This window comes from Corvus hawaiiensis, chromosome 1, assembly GCF_020740725.1.
Source record: "Corvus hawaiiensis isolate bCorHaw1 chromosome 1, bCorHaw1.pri.cur, whole genome shotgun sequence".
NCBI lineage: Eukaryota > Metazoa > Chordata > Aves > Passeriformes > Corvidae > Corvus > Corvus hawaiiensis.
In genome coordinates, this window is record NC_063213.1 from 67,967,108 (window position 1) to 67,992,068 (window position 24,961).

A 24,961-nucleotide genomic window follows, 5' to 3' on the forward strand; every position below is an offset into this window, starting at 1 on the left:
CAATAGCTGGCTTAAAAAGAAGAGATACCAAGGCCAAGATGAGGTCTTAGGTTTTTTTTTTTGTTTGTTTGTTTTTTTTTTTTTTTTTTGTTTGTTTTTTTTTTTTTTAAATCTGGCTGTCTTTTCTGTCCCCTCATCTAAGTAGTCTTGGCTATAAATTTCTATTAAGATACAGTGAAATTTCAGCATTACAACATTGCAGTCCCTTAGCTGGTAAGGAAAAGCTGAAATTTACCCTGCCTTTCTTCATCACTCTCCCTCTGTTCAGCCTACATGGAAATCACAACTTACCCTGCCTTGAGTTTTCGCTGTGCCACTTAAATTCACATCGTGAACCCGTGACTTGAGAGCCTGTCCCTTTCACACAGCAAAGAGAATGCTTGGAGTTGGTGCACTTGGTCTCACAATGGTCTGAACAGATTTTTCAAGAGGACCCCACAGTCTATGTTCTAGTAAAGAGGGCTCAGTCCTGCCCTGCAGGGCCTGGATGGGGCTACACCGAGTGTTTTCCATAGAGATGAGGCTGCAGCGGTGGAGCATATGTGATTGGGGCATTTACCCCTAGCTTCACTAGATGGAAATTACTACAGCCAGCAATTCCCAGATCTGCCAGCTGAGGGATCTCCCAAGCCTGTGACAGCTGCTGCTTGTAACAGACAAGCACAAAGAGAGCTTTAGCCCCTTCTCACAGAGTAGCATCTAGAGGGAGGGCCAGAGCAACTGTGTCTGGCCTTTCTAAATCATTCTGTGCTGTATCTTGGCCACTGAAGTAAGTCTGAGCACTGCACTTTTCTGTGCTGTTCAGAAAATAATTGACAGATGGGAAGCTCGAACTCAGGAAAGCTGTAAATGCTGGTGTCTGGTATTTGCTTCCAAAGAAATGCAGGGTTGTAGCCACCTGCAGGGTCAGCTGAAGGTACTCTGCCACCTGGTGTTTGGTCCCACAGACAGTTTTCCTTAGAAGTTAAATTAAATTTGATCTTTTAACCCTGTGTGCACTTTGAGCACATTCAGACACAGGTTCCCATTCAGCATTTCCATGCAAGCTGAATCAAAGAGCCTGGATTGTTCAGAACACAGAAGGAACTCCCTTGCCAGAGCCTGGATCCACAGCACTGCAGAAGCAAGAGAGGACCATGCCGTGACAGTGGGCTTGATCCCAGTCTCAGCTGCCAAGTTTTCCACCCATAAGTTCCCAAGAGTGAAAGAAAGAACGAACAAACACCCTGTTTTCTTCAGCAGGAGGGAAGTTAAAAGTACCCTATTGCAGGTTTCCATTGGAAAGGAAAAGCTAGAATTTAAATAGCATCTGTTGGCTGTTGAGCCCAGTATGGCAAACATTGCCACTGAAATAACAGGTTATATTTAGAAGCAAGCCAAATACCCTAAAACACTTGGTTTGGAAGCGTGTCATATTTTCCTTAGAGCCAGTATTTGAGGCTTGGTTGTTTCTAATAGTGGCTCATTCATAGAGAGCGGAGTTAACTTCTCACAGCTGGATGTGACATTTTTCCCAACTAATCCTAACTTTTTGCTGCTATAAAGCAAGCTGGAAACCAGGAAACACATCTCACTGTTAGGCAGCACAGGAAAGAAAAAGGAGAGGAAAAAAAAAAAACAGGATTTAGTTTGTATTTTAAAAACTACACTATGCAGGGACCATCTCCTTTCCAGCATCGTAGTAGCCTGGCAGATCACAGCTCCCCAGGATTCCATTAGCACCACCCCAGCTAAAGGTACACTGAGGGTGACGTACGAGGCACCAGTTGCAGTCATGCAGCCAGAACAATCACTCAGGCGTTTTTCTTCGTGCTCATACAGGGCAAGACATTCCCTCAAGGTGTTCCTGAGGCTGAATTCCTTCTCCCATGCAAAGCATCTTGCTGGGTGTCATTTACTGCTCCTTTAGTGAGTTGCAGCACCCTTGTTACTCCTTTCTTTTCAGTGGCAATTCCCAAGGACCCGTCACCCCATCATTCCCATTTTGCTGAATTTATAGACTTGAATGGAGCCAGATGTCACTGATGCACTGCAGTAGGAATAAGTACAGGCCACCAAGGACCTGCTGACAAACTGCAAAACATCCCTTAGCTGCAGTTGAGTAAAACACCGCCTGAAGGAACTGGTGAAGAAGCTTCTATCACTTTTAATTATTGTTCAAATCAAGTACCTTCTTTTTTAGGCAGGTGTTTTGCAGTTGCTAAAGAGACTCTTATGGTTCAGAAAAAGTTAAAAACTGTCAAAGAGGTGCCTTCACCAAAAGTAATAACCAAATGCATTAAAGGCAGCATGTGGCTCTGCATCCTGTGCCAAAATGTGTTGCCATGGGGTGCGCAGGTTGCTCACTTCTCCAGATCCCTCCCTTTCCCTCACCTACAGCCCTAGTGAGTTCTGGGTCTTGGGTAGCTGTGCTAGGCAGCCTCTGTGGTTTCAACTCCAGGATACTGACAGAGAGTGATGTAGACACAAGATCAAAAATCAGCCTCGCTGTGTTGTGGTGCAGACTGTGGACTGCAGTGTGTACATAGGCGGGTTGATACTTTGATTTTCTCCGGCTGTGGAGTATCATGGGCCTGATGCATGTAACCTTGGAGCCTGTAAAGCATTGGTCATACAGGCATCTTGAAGGCAGCAGATTAAATGGTGTTAAATGTCCTGCTTGCCAGCAAAAAGGGACTTTTCAGGAAAAGCGTGCAAATCTAGGAGTGCTGGATCCAATGCAGCAGCAGTGCATGCAGTAGGACATGGCAGGACATGTGCTGCCCCCTCCCCAGCTGCTGCCCGGGAGCCCCGTGCATCAGGTAGGGCTGTGCTTTGGTAGAATTAGAGGAAAACAGCAATGACAGAGGTTACAGTCTCTGTTTACAGACAGGTTTTTCCCTTCACTTTCCCCTTCCCAAGCACAGGCTATGTGGTAAAGCTTGAATTGCAAACACTTGGGAGGAATAGTGGTCAAAGCAAGCCTGCATCTCACAACTAGCACTGCCATCACCCCAGAATAAAGTACAAATACTTCTTTTGGGTGCAGATTCATTGGAAGTCAGATGCTGCTCATTGAAAACAACAAACCTAGGCTGTAGGATCAGACTACAGGAGAGGGGAGGGAAGGCTAACACACCAATTGCTTTAGTTACCCAAATATGACTCCATGTCTGGGGGTGGGGACTGATAGTCCTGTGTGCACATGTTCACAGGAACATTTGTTTCTGCTGTTCCTCGTACCCCGGTGCTCGGGTCAGGCCCCGTCACAGAGCCACTGACCCCTCTGGCTGACATTCTGTCCCAACCTTGGCACATTTTTATGAGCAGCAGGGCCGTGCTCCACGTGTGGTTCCAGGCTAAAAATTACTGACAGAAAGTCAGCCCACAGCGGCGCTGGCCTTCACCACATTAACCTCTGCCTCTGAGATTGTGAAAACAGATCAGGCCTTTCATGATGAAAAGCCTTTTCTCTGGCAGATTTCTCTTATTTACAGCCTCCCATTAACTGATGTTCGTAAACTGCTTCACAGCCCTCTGCTGAAAGGCTCTAGAGAAGTTCAAGTGCTTTCTCAACAGTGTATTCCAAACACCCATCGTCCAGAGTTTCCTCATACACTCCTGGCAGTTTTCCCTGCCAAACAAGAGACAGATCTGGCACAGGAGAAATAAACAAGCACAGCAAAGGAGAAAGCTATTTTCAGTTCCTACTAGTTGGAGGATTGCTACAACATTTTCTACTGCATTACGCAGTGAGGTTGGGTGAGCCAGAGAAGTCTTCCCACTTTCTACTGTTTAATATATGAAAAACTCCTGCTTCGTCTTTGTGGGAATTTTTTTTTTTATTCTGAGAGGGGTCTTGAGAAATTAAAGTAGGAGGCAATACTAGAATTTTTGAAAAGCCTCAACAATGCTTCTCAACTCCATTTAGTTTCACTTCTCCAGGGTGATTTCAGACACATCTTGAAATGAAGGCATCAAAGCGCCTTACCTGGAAATGCTCTGAAGGTTTACATCTCCCTAGAGAGTTCAGTCAAACTTGTCATCTGTCAGGCAGCCCATTAACAGTGGCACATGTGTGCAGGTAACATGTCACTTACCTGAGGTGGCACTTGCATACAACGACCGCAAGGTCGATGCTCCTGTGTCTTGGGAATCTCATTCTGTGCAGTGCCCTGCCAAGCAGTCTGTGTCTTCACTGCTGCCTCTGAGCAGCCCAACTGCCTCTGTCTCACCACCCTTTTCCCCCCAGGTACTAATTGGCTCCTTCTTTTGAAAAAGATAACTCCTGGAAAAACAGCCTCATAAACATCTTTTTGCAATACAGACCTCAATGTTGCTCACAAACACTTTTCCTCTTGCCCACAACCCAACCTTCACCTCCCCTCCCCCCTCCCATTTTAAATAAACCTCCCTGTCCAGGTGGAGCCACTGATGAGGCCTGGCAGCTCACAGGGATAGTGCTCTTGCAGCTTTTGCACCTTTTGTAGTGATGCAGCTGCTGACAAATCCTAAAAACACCAAATAATTCTGTCCCAGAGCACTCCTCCCTGTGCTGTTCTTCCCCTGCCCTTTCCCTTCCCCCCAGTCTTCTAACAGTTCCAAGAAATATCTGCACACCACTGGAGAAATAAGTCCCTAACTTCTCATAGGGCCACGGGCAGACACCATCTGCATCTGACACCAGCTCATCATGTGGGAGAAACCTTGGGCTTACTTGGCATAAATCATCCCTTCAGGACTGGTGAGAAGGGATTAAATCACCTAAAAATGCATTCCCTGAAACTGCATTGCAAAAACAATCCTCAGCTGAGGGGACAAGGAAGGACAGCATGGAGGCAGTGTTGAGAGAGGTCAAGAGCTCTGAACTTGCTGAGAGCAAGACCTAAAGTGCAGGAGGCGCTTTAGGTTCTGGCAGAGGCTTCATGAACAAACCACTGTTCCTGTTAATGTTCTTACTTCAAAACCAGGGGAACACACTGCGACTGTACATACCCTCAGCAGAGCTGTTGGCTCAGGAGCCCTGGCTGTGCTGACCCTCATTTTAGGGTTGTTTCCATTTTTTCTAACCCTGTGATCCAGCATGGCACTAATTGCCCAAGACTAGGAAAATGCTCTGATCCACCACAAATCTGCAGGTACCAGCAGTCACCAGTTTCCAGACAGGGCCCACAGAATGCTCCTGGATGTTTGTTTCCCCTGTTCCCTGAGTGTGCATGTGAGGACCTGGAGCAAGGAGGGCAGCTCCAGTGTGGGGCTGGTGGCCAAGCCCAGGAACTCCAGAGCACACCCAGGACTCAAAGTCCAAGGATCACTGTAGTGAAATGGTGCTTCCAGCCTGCAGAGCACACACAGCCAGGTGACCCAGCACGTCCCCAGCTCAGACACCACACAACCTGGGATGCAGATATGTATGCACATCATGCCATCCCACTAAGAGGTTAGACCTTTTCTCACACATGCTCTTCCCCCTTCCCAACCTCAGACCATTTTTTATGAAACATTCAGCTCCTCCCTGACATGAAGGAGATTTTAAAAATCTAAGTCAATTCCCTTATTCCCAAACAGATTGGAGCCCAAATCCCAGCATCTCCCTCACTGCCCCTTTGGCTGTTGCAGTGTTGGTGCAGCCTCTCCCCTGCACAGTAATTACTGCCAAGGTAGGGGATGAAAGGGGGAAGTTCTTTAACGCAGCTCCGCGGCTGGAGGGCTCAGCTGACTCACAACACATGAAGATGCTGGTGCGTTGTACAGGTTTTAGTCACTTCCCTCCCTGATGTTGGCTACTCCAGTACTCAGGTTCTGGGAAGTGCTGGTGTGGCCCCTTTTTCCACAGTCCAGCAGTTAAGAGATGTTCCAATTGAACAATCCAATGCATTTCTCCAATCTTTTCAATTTTTGCATTTTCAGAGTGGGTGATGAAAAATGGTGCCTCTTTGACATACAGAAAGTGCTGGTTATTCTGTGCTGGGGTCTTGAGTCTCCCTTTTGCAGATAATCCTAGACTTCAGGGTTTCCAAAAGTGACATTTTCAATCCCATTATAATTACAGAAATGCTGAAAGAAAATGGCATGTATGATTCCCCAAACTGGAGACTTGTGAAGAAAGAAAGGTTTCAAGTAAACTTTTGCCCCTTGCTGCCTTTGCTGGTTGAATTGTGACCAAGTTTGTTTGAGAAAGGCTTTTTTTCCACAGAACAAACCAAAACTGTTCTGTTAAGTGTCAACAGCAAATCATTTCTCATTGCACTCACTTTCTGAAGATCTCGGTGTAGGTGTACAGCCCTCCTATCCTGCAAATGCTGGCTAATTTGAGACAGATGCATGATGAAAAACAAATACCTTTCTTTCTTTCTCTTTACTTGTTTGCATTTTAGCAAACATGCAAAAGATGCTCCAACCAGGCTCCACAGTTTGCTTTGGGGAAGCCAGTTTTCACCCAGTCCTGCTATCTGCTGCCCATTCCCACAGCTTCATGTTCCACACTTGGGAAAAAAACACCTTCCTGGTGCTCCTTGCTGCCAAGGCATCCCTGTGGTGGCAGAGGACTTGGGTCTTCCCCAAACCTTTATGCTCTGGGCGAGCATGTGGCCTCCACACCTGAAACACTGCTGTGGATCTCTCATGTGTTCGTGTCAGGAATTAACCTCAGCTTCAGCCTTGCCAAGATGTGAAAAAAAGCTTTAGGGAATGAGGCGAGGAAGCAGCAAGTTGGAGGAGACACACGGAGACACCACCACCACCTCCCCACCTCTCTGTTAACCTGATGTTTCTGGGCAGCTCTAGCTATTGCTGCCATGGGTGTTAGTGCAGGGAGGAGTGGAGACAGGAAGAGGGAGAAGGAAATGCCAGCAAGGAGTGAAGTTCAGCTGGCCTGCAGGGTGTTACCCTATCCAAGGCAGGGAGAGCAGGGAAATTCCCAACTCGGCAATAGTCAGTCAAATTGAGGTAGGAGGAGAAAAGGGCTGGGCACAGCAATTATACCCTTCCATGGCAAAGAACTAAGTGCTTTCTAAGTCATCCATTTCGTAAGTAATTAGTCACCATCACTTCCTAGCCACATAAACTCATCCCATTTGATTTTACACCTCCTGACAGGTCCCCAGGCCACTTGGACGAGAACTTCCCATCAGTCTCACGAGAGGAGAGGCGATTCAGGTCAGTGGGTGGGAGAGGGAAAATTATTTTCTCCAGGATTCCTCCCTCAGAAATGCTGTTTCCAGCCCATGAGCCCACCCAGAGAGCCTTCAGAGCCCCATTTCACCAGATACCCTCAGTCTGGGGCAGAACTGGCTGCCTGACAGCTTCTGTTTTAACCTGTCCCTCTCTGGGGGTGAGGGACCAAGGTCCTCACCAGAGAAAGTGCTGTGAGGAATTTTGACCTCCATTGGGAAGGTGCAGGAGGCTTGAGGGAGTAAAGCGGCAGCAGTTCCCCCTCCTGAGTCTGTCTCTCATTCTGAACCTGGTTCACTTCCCTGCCAGAAAGCACCATCGCAGCAGGACTTAGCAAGATGTGGATGCTTCAGCTTCACTGCAATTCCCTGGCCTCCAGAGCTGGATACAACTCAGATGATTCTCTGGCTCACTGTCCTGTGAAATGCATTTTATTTATAGGAAGGCATACAAAATGCAGCTAAGGCAGCTCTGACAAGCTACAACAAAGGATTTGTCTCTTTTTTTGACACATGCACGTGGCTTTTGAATACATCCTGAAGACTCTGCGGCCATAAACATTTATGCAAGAAGAAAACTATGGTAGCAGAAACCTACTTAATTTTTTTAAAAAATTGACTGCTACACTGCATGCTGGGAGGATGCTCACCTATGTGACCATGGGGCTACAATTAATTTAAAAAGGAAAGAGAATCCTGACCCTGCCTGTGCAGGAAAATCAGCACTTTTCTGCAGCCTTCGGTTGCTGTGTTGAGAACCTGCACCGGGAGAAAAGCAGCATCTCCAAGGGGCCTGGCTACCAGAAAATGGTGGTCAAAATGAACACGAATTTTCAGAGTGCTGCAATCATCTCCAGCTCAAACTCAGATCAACTGAAGGAAGAGAAAAAGTGATCCATTGGCAAAGATAAGCTCCAGCTTGCACGTCGTCCTTCAGCAGAGCTAAGGCTGAGAACAAGTCACCACAAACCCACAAGAAGAGCCACGTCCATTTCGTAACCTGTAATTTTTAAATATAACATTTTATTGCTTAGATGGTTTGATACAGAACAAGTTTTACTTTTTATTTTGAATTTGGAAGTACTGTACAACTGAAAAAAAAGAGGAATAAAAGTACCAAAACAATGTGTGATTCTCTGTTCATGTGGCATAAACCAGTCTTGTACACAATTCGTAGCAGCAGTTTAAGTTCCCTTTAGAAAAATATGAATTCTACACATTTATTACTGTTTCCTGCATGGGATGAAATCACTAGGATTAAACTTCCTTCGTGGAGAGAGAAGAGAGAGAAAGGAGACACACAGAGAGGAGAGAGAAGATGAATCATTCTGAAAATGGAATCAGACTGTCACATAGCCCCCTAAAGTTATTTCACAACAGCCTCAAACAAGGTTCTCTCCTTTTTTTTTTCTTTTTTTTCCTTTTTTTTTTTTTTGCGCTTTCACAGTCAAGTGCTTAATGTAGTGATTGAATTATCTCCATGTTAAGTCCATTGCAACTCAGGCAAAAGAATTTTAGAAGATTTTTTTTGTTTTGTTTTTGTTTTTGTTTTTTTTTTGTTTGTTTTTTGTAAAAGCCCTGAGAGAGGAAAAAAAATAAAAAGATTCAAACGAAAATCGTATAGAGACAAATTAGCTGAACATGCAAACTAAAGCCTAAGATTCACCCATAGTTTAAACACATTATAAATTTCACAGTTTAATATTGGGGGAGGAGGGGAAACAAAAAAAACCCCAACAACAGCAACAGTTCTCAGTCAAACTCAACTAATAAAAATGTCAATAAAATGTGGCAAGACCTTATACTCTACTAGGATATAGATAAAGGCTAAATAAAGCTTTAAATCAATAGTGATTATTGCTAGCAGATGTCCCGGCAGGCTGCTGGGAATTAATTACTTGCTACATTGTTCTGCAGCATATAGTTTAGTAATGGCTTCTCCCCCACAGTATTGCGCAGTTTAGTGTGGAGAGTTGCAAAAAATAAAAACCAAAAACAACAAAACAACAATGCCAAAATAAACAAACAAAAATTACAAAAACCAAAAAATACCCCAAATAATAATAATAATTATTATTATAATTATAATAGTAATAACAATTTAAGGGATGCGTGAACTGGTTTTAATTAAGTAGAATGCACCTGGGTAGAGTTTCAAATGAATCATTGGTTGTGACTGATTTATCTATATCTGGCATTAGCTTCGTTTCTGAACTGGTTCAAACATCCCTATTTAAAATTCAAAAAAAAAAACCCCAAAACACAGAAAAATAGAAATCACATATACCTCAACCATTTTTTCTTATTCTATTTGCAAGAATATTACTCAAGAACGCTTCTCTTCCTTTGAATTCTGGACAGTGAGATTTCAGTCTCCAGAAATTTTTCCGAGAATTTTTAATATATAGCTATATATAGATATATATATTATATAATATAGACTGGGTCCGAGGCCCACTTCCTCCATGTCTGGTGAGAGCAGGAAAAGCGATTCTGCGGTGGGAAGGAGGGAGGGTCACAGTGCGGGCTGGGCTAGGGGCTGCAGTGGTGGAATAGCACAGTGAGGCTCCGGCAATGCTATTATGGCTCTGTCTGTCCCAGAGGTCATGACTGAAGGACAATTAACAAACAACAATAACGACAACAACAACAAGGACAACAAAAATGCTGGGCACTCCTAAAAATGCGCAGCTACAGTAGGATACATTTCGCTTAACCCCTTCAATATTGGCGGCTGGAGTGTCACCTGTTGCCGGCAACAGGAGCCAAAGGGAGAAATTCCAGCTGCCAGCATTAAAGGGGTTAAATTACTGATATGAAATTTAGACACACACCTCAAGTCTTCAAGCATCAACCCCAAAATCTCAGGAAGAATTTCTTTCTTCTTTTTTTTTTTTAAATTTATTTTATTTACTTTTAACATGTCGTATATCTGTAGTTTTATTACCAGTAGTATTTTCTTGCTCTAGAACACGACAGAAGCAAGACGAGGGCAAGGCTCGCATTTCTCTCTTGCTTTCGACTGGAAGACGGAATAACTTTGCTCTGTGAGTGACGCGGGCTGTCGCCAACGTGACGGCAGCGAGGTCACTGCGGCACTCGCGGTGCCTCTCTCACGCACCCGGGGCCCCGCGCGGCCCCGCTGTCGCACACTCGCACCCACACCCACACACACCCGCCAGGAGGGAGATGTGCCCCCGCACGGGGGACGATACCTCGCTGGCCTCCACGGGACGCTCCGGTCGGAGGAAGGGGTTCATGTAAAGTACAGTAGAAGAGCTGCAACAACAGGAGGAGGAGCTGGTGAAAGCGATGAGTCAAGAACACTCCGAGACGGGATCCAAGCTGTGCTACGCATCTCCGTGGGCAAATATTGCCCATTGGCTTCTGCTGACTGCAGAGACAAGTGAACTGATGGATTTATAAAATAATAATAAAATAATAATAATAATAATATACTGAAGCAAATCAAACATATGTAACAGCGGGTGCATAATTTCCATAGGTTACGTTGCTATGTAACTCTTCTCTGTATACACGCTCAGTCCGTGACGGCCAGAAAAAACCCCTAGGATTTAGAAGACCACTTCTAATGCTGGAAAGTGGAAACAAGCATGAGGTTGAAATTCATTTGTGTTTCCTGCTTTTGGCTTGAACCACTTTGAACACCTTCAACTGCCACGTTGTTCAGGCCTGGAACAGGCTTAATGCTCCACTATGTGGCAAATGCAAGAACATCTACTGAGAAAAAAAAACAATAAATCAACGTCTCCTCTGCATCTCCTCTGACTAGTTCATATGAAATTCACATCATTTTTCTTCCAGTTATTGGCTATGGTATCCAAGGGCCTCCCACCCCACTGCCCCATTTCCAGCTCAGAGAACAAACACAGCGACTATCACAGATATACAAGAACAAGCTCACGCACACCAATACAAAAGGTAACATTAATGCTTAAATGAAAAAGGGTCCTCTCCAAATAATTCTTTAAAATATTAAAATCATTTTTGAAAAAATCTATAATACCAAAAGATCTAATAAAGTAGTAAGGCACTCAAATCAGTATATACTGTAGTCTCTTGCATTTTTATACTGAAAGGCATATGGCACCATGTCCAGTCTGCCATACTCTCCCCGTAGCTGTTAAGGTCGCTCTTCCAAAACCAGACTCCAGAAACCTTGCTCTGCTAGCTTCAGTTTGCCTGCTGAGACAGGTCCAACCTCCTAGCAAGTCATTCCACCCCCAAGAGCTGAGGTGCACTGTCTGCAGAGGCCAGGATGTGATTCATGGGAGACGGCGCGTTGTGCATCTCCAGCAAGTCTTGGATGAAACCTGAGGGCCTCTCATGCTCGGAGCCGCCCCGTGGTTCCTGGTCTTCTGCCATCTGTTTCTGCGCGCTCTTGGTGGGCTCGGCGAGGCAGGCGCTGCTCCTGTCCTCTCCACAGGGCAAGTCCATGACCGTGCCGGCCAGGGGCTCGTTCCGGCTCCCCACGAGGGACGAGTTGCTACCGATGCCCCCCGCGGAGTCGCACTCGCTTTCAGAGATGGGGTTGGCGCCGCTGTGGCTGGACTCATTCTCACTGTCTTCTCCGCACCTCGACTGCGTCTCCTCCTTGTCACTCTCCTTACTGTGGTTTCGGGCATTTTTGACTTTCTGGTGGATGCGCTGGTGACGGACCAGGCTGTGCTTCAGAGTGAAAGTCCGTTCGCAGGTTTGACACTTGTAAGGTCTCTCACCTGGAAGAGAATTACAACAGAGAGTCAGCTGTGAGGTCACACAAGTGCCTCCCTCTTGTTTCAAGCAGTGTAGAACACTTTGCGCTTTGGAAATTCAGCACCTACATCAAATATCACATTTATGCAGATTTTTTGCCTCTGTACTAGCACACTAGCTGATGGAGTGCAAGCAGGAATACAGGTAAATGCCTATGGCACAAATGGAGTATCAAACCTAAGTGTCTTGAGATAGCTACAAGCTTGGCAAAGCCCTGCACTAAGCAGGGAGGAAGACCTTAAGCACCAGGTGCTCACTAGCATCCTGTCTAATTTAATCAGCAACTTTTCTGGAAAAAGTTTACAGTGGATCTCTGGAACTCAAAAGCCTTTATGAAACCAGCCTACCACGTGGGCTCCCTGCTGCACGTCAGCCCCAGACACATGTGGAGAGAGATGTCTGTTTCCTAAGCAGAACTCACTGGAAAACAGTGACCACGGCCCCACAGACAAAATTCTCCCAAAATACTAACCACGCACAGTGCCCCAAGGTCCTGTCTGCCCTGAAGAACCAATGGTCCCACACCCAACCTGTCCTCCCTTTCCAACTGTGCCTCTTAAAGACTCTTCAGTGCTGCAATTCCATCGAGACACCATCTTGTGCCATCAGAATGAGACGTGGTAGGTAGGCAGAGGTTTCTTGCACACTTCAGTGTGTCCCAAATGTTCCTCTTCTGAGTAAATAAATCCCAAAACCTTACAGGTATCTTTTAAAAACCTCACACATTAATACTGAAGTATAAGCAATGTGCAAGAATTTCCCAATATAGTTGAACAAGCGGGAAGGACACAAGGAGAAGTCAACCCACAGCATTTGTACAAAATTCTTAGCTGAAAATACATTGATCTGACAGTGGGGGTAGGTCATTAGTTACATTAATTAAATTTGAAGAAAGTACTGTGCCAGGTTCCTATTCCACACCTATTCTATGTTAAAACATCCTTCAGTGTCAAGTAAGAAAGAGAAACAAACAGGAAAAAAACATACTGACAAAGCCCACATAACCCAGCATGCAATGAAAACAATTAAAACAGAGAGTATGGGTACATCCATGGGCACACACTGGGGGTAAAGCTCAGTACTTTAGGTATCAGCATTTTCCCAAAGCTTCTCCACTTGTATGAAAATAGGCACATGAATGAGACCTGTCCCCTGTTTCACTTGTGGAACTAGAGCCAGAAGAAAACAGGTCAGTTTTGCACTCAATAGGTGAGTATTTATGATTTAGAAGGGTTGAAGTCTAGTTCAGGCATTATTCTTACGTTAGTTTGCTAAACATTTCTGTCAATTACAGCACAAATATTTGGTTAATGGCAAAGATCTTGTCTTCAGTAGAGAGCACCTTCAAAAGACACAAAATGTCAAAATGCACAGGTTTTCCCACATCAGAGCAGCTTGCAGGCAGGTGAAATATATAATTAATAAGGATGAAGGATTAATTCACCTTTGAGCTGGTTCACGGCTTCATCTCATTTGCAAGGCACTGCTGCCATCTGCCTATCACACAAAGCAATCCCACTGCCCAGTCAAGTCACTGGGCAAGTGTTTCACTACCTGTGTTCCACCTTCCCTGCCCAAGTGCCCACTGTATCTCTGCCTTCCACCCAAGCAGCAGGTCCCACATATCACCAGCACGTTACCCATACTAGGCTCAGATCATCAGACAAAACCAGACTCTTTCTCTCTCTCTCTCTCTCTCTAAATGTTCACGCGGAGGTGAAGCCTCATCATACGCTAACAGGTTTCTCCACTGCTGGTCAAAATATTGGGAAGAGGTAAAGCCACACGCACAGTAAGAAGGGAGTCAGAAGCTGCCCAAGGATCTCCACACTTGCCCTTGCTTCTGAACTCTGCAAGCAATCATGGGGAAAAACAGTTTGGGAGCTGAAAATAAGGCAGTAGTTGCAACTCCTGCTCCCTCCATAGGCTTTGTGTGCAGCATGGGGGACTGGGGCAGAGAACACACCTTGCAGATACCTTTAGGACTAAAAGCAGTGTCTCCAACCTCAAGTGCCAGCAGCAATGGTGCACCTCCAGAGCACACACCTCAGTCTGGTGGGACACCTCATGGTCTGCTCTGCCCTCAAGCCTCCTCTTACCTGTATGAGACCGCATATGTCGCGTCAGATCTTGCAGAGACCAGAAACGCTTGTTGCACACAGTACAGACTTTCTTTCTTTTGTCTGCTTTTGCAGTACTCTTAGCCCCATCAGTCTTTGGTTTGTCATCACTGCTCTTCTCAGTGGACTTTCTCTCTGTGCCTTCCCCCTCAGAGACGCTTTCGCTCTCTTCATTCTCCTTTCCTGTTGCCTCAAAGTCCACAGGAGACTCCACTACCTTCAAGTCCAACGGAGACTCTTCCTGCTCAAGACCAGAGTCTTGCATCGAGGGAGCTCCTGCATCATCCTGAATGCTTTTGCTTTCATCCTCACTGCTCCTTTCATCCTTTCTGTCCTCACGAATGTGGGCCTTTTTGTGACGGCTAAGAGTGCCAGCAAACTTGAAGGTTTTGCCACAAATGTCACAGGCATGTTTCCTTTCAGTCTGAGAACTGCTGCCTGCGCTCTGGTCACTCTCTGCCAGCTTGAAGTCCATTAATTTGCTGGCAAAATTGAGGTCAAGACTTTTGTTACTTACAGAATCTTCCTCAGGGCCCTCTTCATATCCATCCACTTTTTCTTCAGCATCCTCTTCTGACAGAAGGGAGTCAGCCTTCTGCTCCTCCTTGGGGCCGTGCTCACTCTCTGGTAGCTCTGTCATTTCCTCTGACTGCTCCTTCTCTCCGTAGGTCAGGTTCAAGACTTGGTTTCCTGCAGCTAGTGTCTCTGCATCAGCCTGGCTCTCTGCAAGGAAGCACAGAGAAACTTTCAGTGGGATGCTCTCTGATAATTCCCAACTACCAGCAGCGAGCCTGCACACAGACCCAGGATGCTTCTGATCAAGCATCCCAACATCTGTTTCTCTTGCCTGTGACCTAGGCTAGTAACTTACAGCTGAAAAGAGATATCAAAACACCACAGAACCCAATTAACAAGATGATACAAAATCTTTCACAAAATGCTTTCTTTTCCAAAGGAGACTCACAGTCTCAGCAGCTTCTTGAAGTAATTTTTAATATAATCACATTTAGCTAGAGAACACAACATGCTGAGACACCAAAGAAGAGCTGAGGTCACTATCACAAATAGACCATTCCAGAGACACATGGATGTATTACTAATAAACTATGTCAGTGTATGTGTATATACTAAGTGTATGAAACATATTAACATAGATTGAAATAATATACACCCCACATATTTACCAAATGAACTTTTGTGTAGCAGGAAATGCTTTTCAAAGGAAATGTAAAGGCCTCATGCAACCAACTGGTACAATTAAATGTGAATGGTTAGTGCAGACATAAATACAGAAGTTGGCTTAAAAAGCTGGGTATACACCATAGAAGTGGAAGTGGAAGATGTGGATGTTCATCCACACCTGAGTCTCTGAAATGCCACTTGGAATCAAAACAGAAAGCCAAGAGGCAGTAACAGGCTTTGCTGTTTCACAGTTACCCCACACGAAGGCAAAAATGACCTAAGCTGTGGTACTTAATGGTGTCCTCTGCTTACTTACCTGTCTGCAGCATTAATGTTGCTGAAGATGTAACATATGTCCAAAAAACTAAAACAAGATAAGGTGCTTAAGGAGAACAGAAGGCTGGAGCTGTACCCCTTCCAAGCTCTACACAAATACTGTGTTTTAAATAGGAAATAAGCTGGACTGGCTCTGGAGGCCAAAGCTGCCGCTGATGCATGGCATGTAACTGCATCCCCAGTGCCACTTCCCACAAATTGTTCCAGGACATGAACTTCACAGGCTGTGCTTTCTGAAAGCTGAAACTTTCCTTTAAGTCCTCTACCCCACCTCCTTCTTACTGACAGCAGGCAGCACAGGGAGCCCACAACCTACCCTGCATTTCAACACTCATCTGGCAAGCCCAATAGCTGCTGAGTAACTACAGGGATTTAGAAACTCTAGGAGAGCAGTGCAAGTTCTCTGACACAGTACAACATGTGCTTGTCTCCGAACTGCCTAGATTTCCTATTGCAGGCGTTTTTTCCTAAGCAAGGAGTAAAAACAGAAGATAAGAAGATGGTTCTCAGGCACTTACTAGTTTGAATGTACTCTTGCAACATGACTTACACTGACCCCATCTCCTCTCACTGGTGGTAATAAATGGCCATTAAACAAATGTCAAAGTGTAGCAGTGTTTCTGGTGATAGTGAACCATCACTTAATAGTGTGCAATTCTTAATATGCTTTTTCTTGGGGGAGTCAAACAGAGAAGTGACCTATCACAAAAAATAATCTCACCTTTTAATCAAAACAGATCTGTTTACATAGACAGTGGATTACACAAAGTTCACTGCTCATCTAATTATCTGCCTGTTAAAACACACGAGCAAGCCCTGATCTGTGTGTAAGGCTACAGAATGTGAGGATGGGGATCTCTGAAAGCAGATGTAGGCTGCCCTGTCTCATCCCCTGCGAGGTCAGGAAATGCTCCCCTGAGACAGGATGTGTGTTTGGCCAAAGAAAGGCTGCCAGCACAGCGCAGAGGGGGCTCATTAGGGAGAGGGGCAGGAAACCACATGAGCTCTGTTAGGATGGAGATGAGTGAAGAGCATGAGGAAACCAAGATGGGAGAAAGCTATTCTTAATAGTACCCAGAGAGATGTTCTGTAACTCTTTATTGACCAAACAGAAAACAGTGGATACAGAGGGAGTTTTTTTCCTGGTTTTTCAACGTGAAACATCAGAAGCAAAGTGAGTGAGGAGAATATCCGTAAGTGGCACTCAAGGTAAGAGCAAGCCAAAACCAGTATGTCTTAAAACTCTCAAAACAGAAGTCCCAACTTTGACATTCAACATCATGCATGATTTTCCCATTTTTCCTTAACTTTTTCTTCTTCTTCTGCTTCTAGTATTTTCAAAAATAGATTATTTTTCTTAGAGTATACTCATTCTTCAGTGAATTATGCTTGAACTCTATCTCCTTCTTTCCTCTCCTCTGTGTCCTGGGCCTCTTCCCAGCTGTTATTCTGTTCCTGCATGCCTGGCCTGCAACTACATTTTCCTGTGCACAAGAGACAACACTTCAAGGGATAGGTGGTCCACGGCTAAGTGATATACTGGCACAGGCAAACAGATGAGGTCGACATCAAGAAAAACAAACTCTTAAATTTAAACAGTGTGCCTTCACAAAGTGCAAAGCCCACTCCAGACCCTGGGAACACGAATGTACACAGGCCTTCTCTTCTGAAGCTTTTCTGGGCCTGGCTCCCCTGAAGGAACACATTCAAAACTCACATAGTGACGTGGCCAGTGACATGCTGACACGTGTATGTGCTTGGGGGAGTGCTCTTCCTCCTCACCTGCACAAACCAGACCTGCCCTCTTCCTGGTTGAGAAGGGAGTTTCACAGGCCCCTCAGGAAACTTCATGCATGTACTGCACATAAAACAGCAGTTCCTGACTAGCTGAGCTGCTCTGTGGTTATCCCTAAGCTGTGCACTTGGTTCTGCAGCTAGTGAAAAAGTGAGCTGCTTTGCCCAAATCCTGGTTATTTGGGGATGGGTGAGAATCAGCCCAGTTCTGCTTCTGATGAACTGAAATAGCAGTAAGGGAGCTGAGAAGGTGTGTGGTAAACAAAATAGTCATGAGGGACTTCTTCTGCAGTGCAAGGAATGGCTGCAAGGGTAGTCTTGCACTGGGCAGCTGCTTCATGCACGCCAGCAGAGGTTAGGCCTGGCCTGCACTACTGTTTTCTTCCTGCTTACATGGCCATTGCAGCAACAGAAACCCTGCTGGCCACACAGCTCCAGCAGGCTTGTATCTTAAACAAGGAGGAGGATTTTGACTGAGCCTTCAAATCTGGGCAAACATCCCTCCAACGAGACTGAGCTCCTCTCAGATGGGTAATTCCCATCTCCAGAATTTGGCTGATTTATGTTGCAAAGCAGTCACTTGATTCCAGGCAGTGAAAGAAACAGGATGCATGGGAAAGGCCTGCTGTTTCTTTTGCCCCTTTCCCATCTTTCACTTGCTAAGGCTGTAAAATGCTTTCCAGTCCATTTGTTATCCCACAGAATTTACACTTGGTGAATCAAGAGGACAAGAGTGGAGAAACCCACTTGTAAAGGCTCCCACCCACTGCCACTTCTTCAGCAACCATGGGAGCAGAATATGTTACCCTGTCATGTTCAACCAGAGTTTGTGTCACTCCCCCAAAATGAAGAGAAGATGACGCTATTTCAAGATCTCAATTCTGACACCAGAGTCAAAAAAGATGTGCAGAATAAGGGAGAAAGAGGAGAAGAGCAGGGAGGTAAGAACACTGGGAAGAAGGCAACACAAAACAACCACTGGTAACTCAGCTGCTGCCTCATCAGCTCCTGGGAAAAAAAGAACTTCTCATGAGATGTATTCATAAGCTAAACCTCAAGGACTCCATCTGAGAATCCAAAAACTTTTCTGTTTGCATGAAAGAAACCACTATACAGGTGTAGCTGAAATCATTTTTCCTTCGAACTGTGGAAAGAAAAGACTGTTTTGCTGAAACCTATCTACAAATCAAGTGGCAGTCTTTGGTCAGCCCTGTCAGAAGAATCCACTTCGTCTTTTATTGGTGTCAAGAAAGATGAGGGAACTGCTTTCCTACACGTGCAAACCAAATTACAAAAAGGGACACCAAATGTGAAAAATTTCAGATAAAAGAGTAGATACTGATCCAGGTGGGGAGCTTGCTGGCTTAATTCTTTTTTTCCAGTGGTTTTCTTTTTTCCTGGAACTATGGTGAAATACAGAGTAGAGCTTGAGATGTTATGAAGTTATTAGACAAAACAGGATGCAATGAAAAACATTTTGTTGGTAAAGCAAGTGTTTATTGACAAAGACTCCTCATATCCCAAGAGAAGTGTTAGAAAACCCATCACATATATAATCCTCGAAACCGGAGAAAAGAGAGCACTGGAAATGGTGTCGTACAAGCAGTTGGCATTATCAGTCAGATGAGCTGATGATTTACTATTTTCCCTACATTAACTGAAATAACCCTATCTTGTTTTATATTTTACAGTCAAGGCAGCCACCGCTAGGTGGCAGCAGTTGTAGTAAATTTGGGATTTTTTGGACCCACACACAGTGCTCCTTCTACTTCCATCCACGAACTGGAGAACATCTTTTAAACCTGCAGAGTCAACTTAAAAATTTTGGGTGTTATCTTCGTCCATTTTTATTGTAAATATTCTAAATACTAAAATTCAGCCACCTTCATTACATCAACTGCTAACACTCAAATATTTAATCAGCCCACAGTTGAGAGAGCATTGGCTGTATCTCCATGCCTTGTGAAATGAAAATATTCAAGCTAGAAAAGGACTATTTACAGTAAATGGAACTGAATGTATCTGGGGAAAAAGAAAAAAACAATTCTGGGAAAAAAACACTTTTTGTCTTTAACACACAGTATGATTCCCCAGTATCTTCAACAGAGCAGCTAAAGTCATGAAGAAAAGTTTTCAGGACTAGATCTGACTGCACCTACCATGGGGGAACCTGCACTGAAGAGAGTGGGGGGGAAAACCCACACTTTGAGCTCATGGTGAAGCACAGCAGAATGCAGTGTGATGTAGAGCTGACAATACAACCAGCAGGCTATACAACATCTCTTCAGTATCTTCATACAACAGCTCTAGCACTCAGGCCATCCCCCAACAGCAAGTAACTCTTGCTTTACCCTGAGCTGTGGCTCTAGAGCAGCTGTTAAACTTTGCCTGACACTGAAAACACAATTTCAAGCCCTTTGTCCTCCAAGAAATACCCACAAATGTAGTTCAGAGGTACACAGAGATATAACAAGTTTGGAAAAAGTCCCCCACTATACCCAGGGCTCACATGACTTCTGGAGGGATCACAGTGTGGCAGATATCTAGAGCAAAGATGAATTCTGCTAAATGCTAATCAGAAAATTCACTGTTGAATATACTCACTTTGTAAATATTTTCCTAGGTAGCACAGAGCAGTTGTGTTCAACCCTCTCACATCAGGGGCAAATCTCTTTATGAAAGGGATCTTTCCTTAGTGAGTTCTTTATTATGTAAGAGATAATCCCTTACCCCATTCCTATCCCACATCTCTGTCAACTGTATTTTGTTGCAAGAAGGGAGCATTCAGACAGCCCTAAGGAGACAAAGGCAGGGCTGCTTTAACATGATGAAAGCGGGCAATTCATTAAGCTGCTCCACATTTTCCTCATACGCCTCTGCCGGGACAGCTCTCCCTCGGTCTGACTGCTGTGAGCTGGGTGAAATGCGCTCAGTTTGCTTCAGGCACTTTAGACCATTCCCTTCCTCTCCATGCAGCAAGGATATGAGCAAGCCCCATCACTTACACAGCCTCATCTCTGAAGCCTATTCAAAACCACCATCCTGTTTTTGTTTTGGTTTAAAACAAGACCAAAAGAAACCCTCTGTAAACTTGTTCCCAGTGACACTTTATTGAACTGCACTTCCTGTCTTACACCTCATCCTAAAGCTTTGCTTCATTTATGGCTGACCAAACACCATCCAAGCATCTCCCTTCATTCCCTTTTCTTCTGGCATCCAGTGAAATCCAGATGAGTACTCAGTTCCAAGGATGGCCCTCAAAAGGACTCTGCATGTGAGCCCAAGCATGCTGCTTTATCCACCTTTTAAAGCCAGCACCCAAAAAACCCACCCCATTTTAAACTTAGCCACAGTTTCAAATCCTTAATTTACTTCCATGGATTTGGAAATCCCTTTTTCTTGGATAGTGGAGGGAGACCACAAGTCCAAAGCTGTTGAATGATTCTGAACCGTGATTAACCACTGCTTGGTGAAGCCAGTTATGAACGCTAAGCTGGGCTATAAAGTGCACATGGTAACTGTAACTGTGTGCACTATCGGATCTGGGCTCCCTCCTTCCTGCCTAAAGCTGCTATTTGAAGGCATGAAGCACTGACAGCAAATCCAATTTCAACAGCATCTATCCCACTGCCTCCCAGAAGATGCTGCCAGCTCCACACCTCAGCTGCACCAATGCGCTCCTTTAGGGTTGTACCGCCAGCCAGATCCGGGAACTGATCTCATGACTGCCAGTCCCTCCCCTTGCCCTTTTAATTTTTTTGGGCAGCTGGGTCAGCTACAGCTGCAGGGATGAACAGTTGGGAACAGGTCGAGCCAGTACTGCCAATAAGTGCTTTGTGTTATCCAACCATGGCCCAAGGCCCTGTCTGCCAGGGGCAGGTCGAACCACTCTGATCAGCCCGGCGCCAGCTGCTGAGAACAACATCTACCTTGCACCCAAGTCCTACCCACCCTACGTGCTGCACCAGCGCTTGTCTGAGTGCCTTTACAGGTGTTTGCCTCCTCACCCCACTGAGGTGAGCTGTTCTAGGACCCCTCTGACTACAAAAAAGTCTTCAATTGACTCAAGTAGGACATTTCAGTTTTATTCTGCCGTGTAAATGGTCAGAAGTGAGCACTTGCAGAGCCCCTTCTGCAGACTTTTGTTCTCAGAGGGGATCATGTCATAACACGAGTCTTCCTCTCTCACGCTGTAGCCATCTGTTGTCTGCATAGGCAGGATGGGCCCACGTGACACCGCGGATACCGAGCTACAGCCCTCTGAAGTTACAGGCTGTTAACATGGTAACAAGGCAACTTAGTCTCCTCATGATAGGCAAGATCAAACCATGTTGTAACAGGTCCCCAGCATGGCAGATTGCAATGCCAGACTAGTACTGAGACCTGTTCTACCACATCTGAATCACTGCAAGGCAACCTGCTGTATTAAAAGAAGCAGAAAGGATGAGAGAGGCTGGCAAGACAGCAGACTTTCCCAAACAAACTGGTGCAGGGAGATGTAAGAGGAAAATCCTGTGCACACTCTGTGCAATCTGATCAGCAGCTACCCTGAGGTTGAGAGTAATAACTCATTTGTAATTTTAACCACCCTGATGCACAGAGCCAACTTCTTGCTGCTTTTAGGTTTGTTACTTCAACAAACCTCCCATGGAACCAACTCAAAGTGACACAAAGTGACGCTGTCTGTACTGGAGGTGTGAATAACTTAACAGCAACAGTTCCCTTGTGCAAGCAGTTTTCAGGCAAGGGACATGTACCACCATCTGCTGAGCTTCCTTCTTGCACCCATCCCATTTGGTCAGCACAGTAAACCCTGAGTGACTGTGCTCACCCTTGGTTTTGTGTCAGCTCCTCCTTTCTGGCAAAATGCCACTGGCCTACAACAAAGCCTTGCATGATCTGACAGCCAATCTCTTTTGCTATTGTCAAGACAGAGGGGGCAGTATGATGGCAGGTGGGCCTCAATGCAGATTAACGCACGGTAAAACAATCTAAACCGTGCCTATGTGATGTTGAGTATAGTACTGGCACGTACATTCAGGCAGGAGGACCCAAAGCCATCGCTGATGTCTCCCCAGGATCACTGCCCTGGCCTGCAGCAGCAGTCAAATTAAAACCAGACTGCATCAGCAGGTTCAGAGAACAACTGGAAGGACCTGCAGACAGCAGCTCCAGAAACAGGTTGTAGAGCGAGCGGGCAGGGATGTGCCCTCAAACCCACAACCCTAATGAAGCACTTGTGGATGCTGACAGAACTTTAAGAGCAACAGGCCAGAGGAAGTGGCTGCATCCACATGCTCATACTAAAGAGCACATCCTACTGCTACCACTGGAGACAGGAGTACCACTGCTCCAACGTGGGAGGGCACTTCTCACAGCCTTATGCTTTGCTTGTCTGCAGTGTTCAGCCCAACCAAATACAACTTGGCCTTGGTGCTCTGAACAGCTGTGAAAAACTGTGTGTGCCACTGTGAGATCCAACATCCTCTTCCTTAGGCAGAGGGATAAGCACACTTTTCCTCACTGGCAACTCCAGGTTTGTGCAAATTCTGCTAGATTTGGTAGAAATGACACCACGTTTTTGACAGGGCAAGGGCTTCTGGCCTGACACAGGATAAAATGTATGAATACCGTCTTTGTGTGTAATAAGAAACTTCCTTGGTTTTCTTCCTTTTCCTCTGTTACTGCTTGGTGACCAACCACAATATCCTGACAGCAAGCTCCTCAACAGCAGGCTCTCTCTGGTAATGCCTATCACCTATGTGAATTGGACACAATTCCCATCAAAGCCACAGGGCATCTCTCCACTGACTTCAGTGGAATCAAGGCCCATATGCTGAATAAGCAATAAATCATCTTCCCTTAGGAGAAAGCTTTCATGTCTGTAATTCATTTAAATGACTAGAACAGGGAAGGGACGGAACACAAGAAAAGTTGAAAGAAAAGCCAGGATCATGCAGTGCAATGAGGAAAGCTATCCTGCAAGACATGTTTGTGATGAAGAAAGAGATTGAGAGGATAGTTACTTGTAAAAGGAGATCAGCTCCTGTCACACCTTCTACCTCACACCCAAAACCTCTGAAAACACACATAAACACCACCCACCCTCTGCCACAGCCAGCAGCCTCTTTGATACAACACTGTGGGTATCCCTCTCACTTTCATCTTCTTAAAGTTGGTTCTGTTCTAGTTAACATCTCAACCCGTACCAGGGATTCCCCACATCTCACAGACATCTCAGGAGCTGCTTCTTTCTCTTAATTTTCTTCCAGTGTCAACACAACTTTTTAGATGCATCATGGTACTGCTTTTTTGTAGGCTTTCAAGTCACTCTTTCCTCTTAGATGCCTGCTAATTCAACCATAAATTTATGGCTACAAATATCACCATTTTTTGCACTTCTACCTGGCTTCATTCACAATGCAAATACAGAACTTCAAAGTCCAGCAGAAATCTTTTTGCTTCATGATAGCCCAATTCCTTTCCACATTTCTTTTCAAGCACGCAATGACAGGATTAGCTGAGCATTAATTACTTGAAACTCAACCTGCATCTCAGGTCACAATTTTCTCATATTTTCAGCATTTAAAATGTTTGTATCAATCAAGTATTTGTCATACAGACCAATACTTGCAACAGATAAAATATTCTTCCTTCCACACAGATGTCCCAGCTGGAGGTCTCAAAACCTAAAGAAAAATTCCACTTACTGTGCAAACTCCAATCCTCCCACCCCGAGTTGCAATGCTTTCCAAAAATGTCACCTTTAAAGGCACAAAACCAGAACATTCAAAAAAGCAGTTTCCTCTGCCTTCTGTATTTGTCCCTTAAAGGCAACTGCTCTTCGGATAAAATACACTTACTCACTGGAAGGTAACTTAAAAAGTCAATGTGATTTGATTTTTTCATTAAATTTTTCCATATGAATAGTCATGGCCTGTATTAAAATACATCTGTGCCTAAATATTGACTGTACATTTTGGTTAACAACACAGCAGGACTAGCCTAGTCTGGACATTTCATAGTAGCCAGTCATTTGAAGGGTGTCTTTTTCAGTATAAAGAGTCATCTGAATAATCACAACATGTAAGATCAGTCCTTAAGGTATCTCCTGCCACTGCTGTCCTGCAGAAACACATTATTCACCCTGGTAACTACAAATGTTGCAAAGTAAAGATGTTGACAATATCACTTTGACTTAAATCGTAAAAGGAAAGAATAAAAATGCCTCCAAGTTCTTTTTTTTATGAGACTTGTGACTTCCATTCAGCAGAAGACATTCAGGTTCATGGGCTAGGTGTAACAGTATTCTATTTATTTATTCCTTTATTTTGTTTATAGATATTTCTTTGTATGGTTTGTTCCTGTTGTAGCAGCAAAACAAAACCAAACCAAACCAAAAAACCTCCCCTGCCATTAAATCTCAGTTTTCAGAAAATTTAATCTTGGGCTGAGTAAGACCTGCCAGTATCCCTCTGAAAATATTCAAGTGATTCTTTGCAAACAAACATATTAGGTTATCTGTAACAAACTAGTGGTTAAAAAAGATCATCACTGTAATTTTATATTGAACCTAGCCTGATCCGCATCCTATAAAGGAGC

At 44.8% G+C, this 24,961-nt stretch overlaps 1 protein-coding gene and 1 long non-coding RNA gene across 7 annotated transcripts in view; one reads left to right on the forward strand and one right to left on the reverse strand.

Annotated features, from left to right (window-relative positions):
* Positions 1-89: 89 nt before the first annotated feature.
* Positions 90-8,276, forward strand: LOC125328722. Its single transcript, XR_007204817.1, has 2 exons — positions 90-7,137; positions 7,462-8,276. It is a non-coding gene; the product is annotated as an uncharacterized LOC125328722 (long non-coding RNA).
* The window catches only part of RREB1 (ras responsive element binding protein 1), a 122,292-nt gene continuing 105,485 nt past the window's right edge, over positions 8,155-24,961 (reverse strand). For 5 of the 6 annotated variants that reach the window (XM_048309728.1, XM_048309737.1, XM_048309764.1 and 2 more), the window contains 2 exons: positions 14,027-14,770; positions 8,155-11,890 (listed from right to left, as the gene is read on the reverse strand). In XM_048309728.1, coding sequence (XP_048165685.1) covers positions 11,385-11,890; positions 14,027-14,770 — 1,250 coding nt within the window. In that variant the 3' untranslated portion in view covers positions 8,155-11,384. The remainder of the gene's footprint in view (positions 11,891-14,026; positions 14,771-24,961) is intronic. The other variant, XM_048309770.1, reaches the window with a different exon arrangement.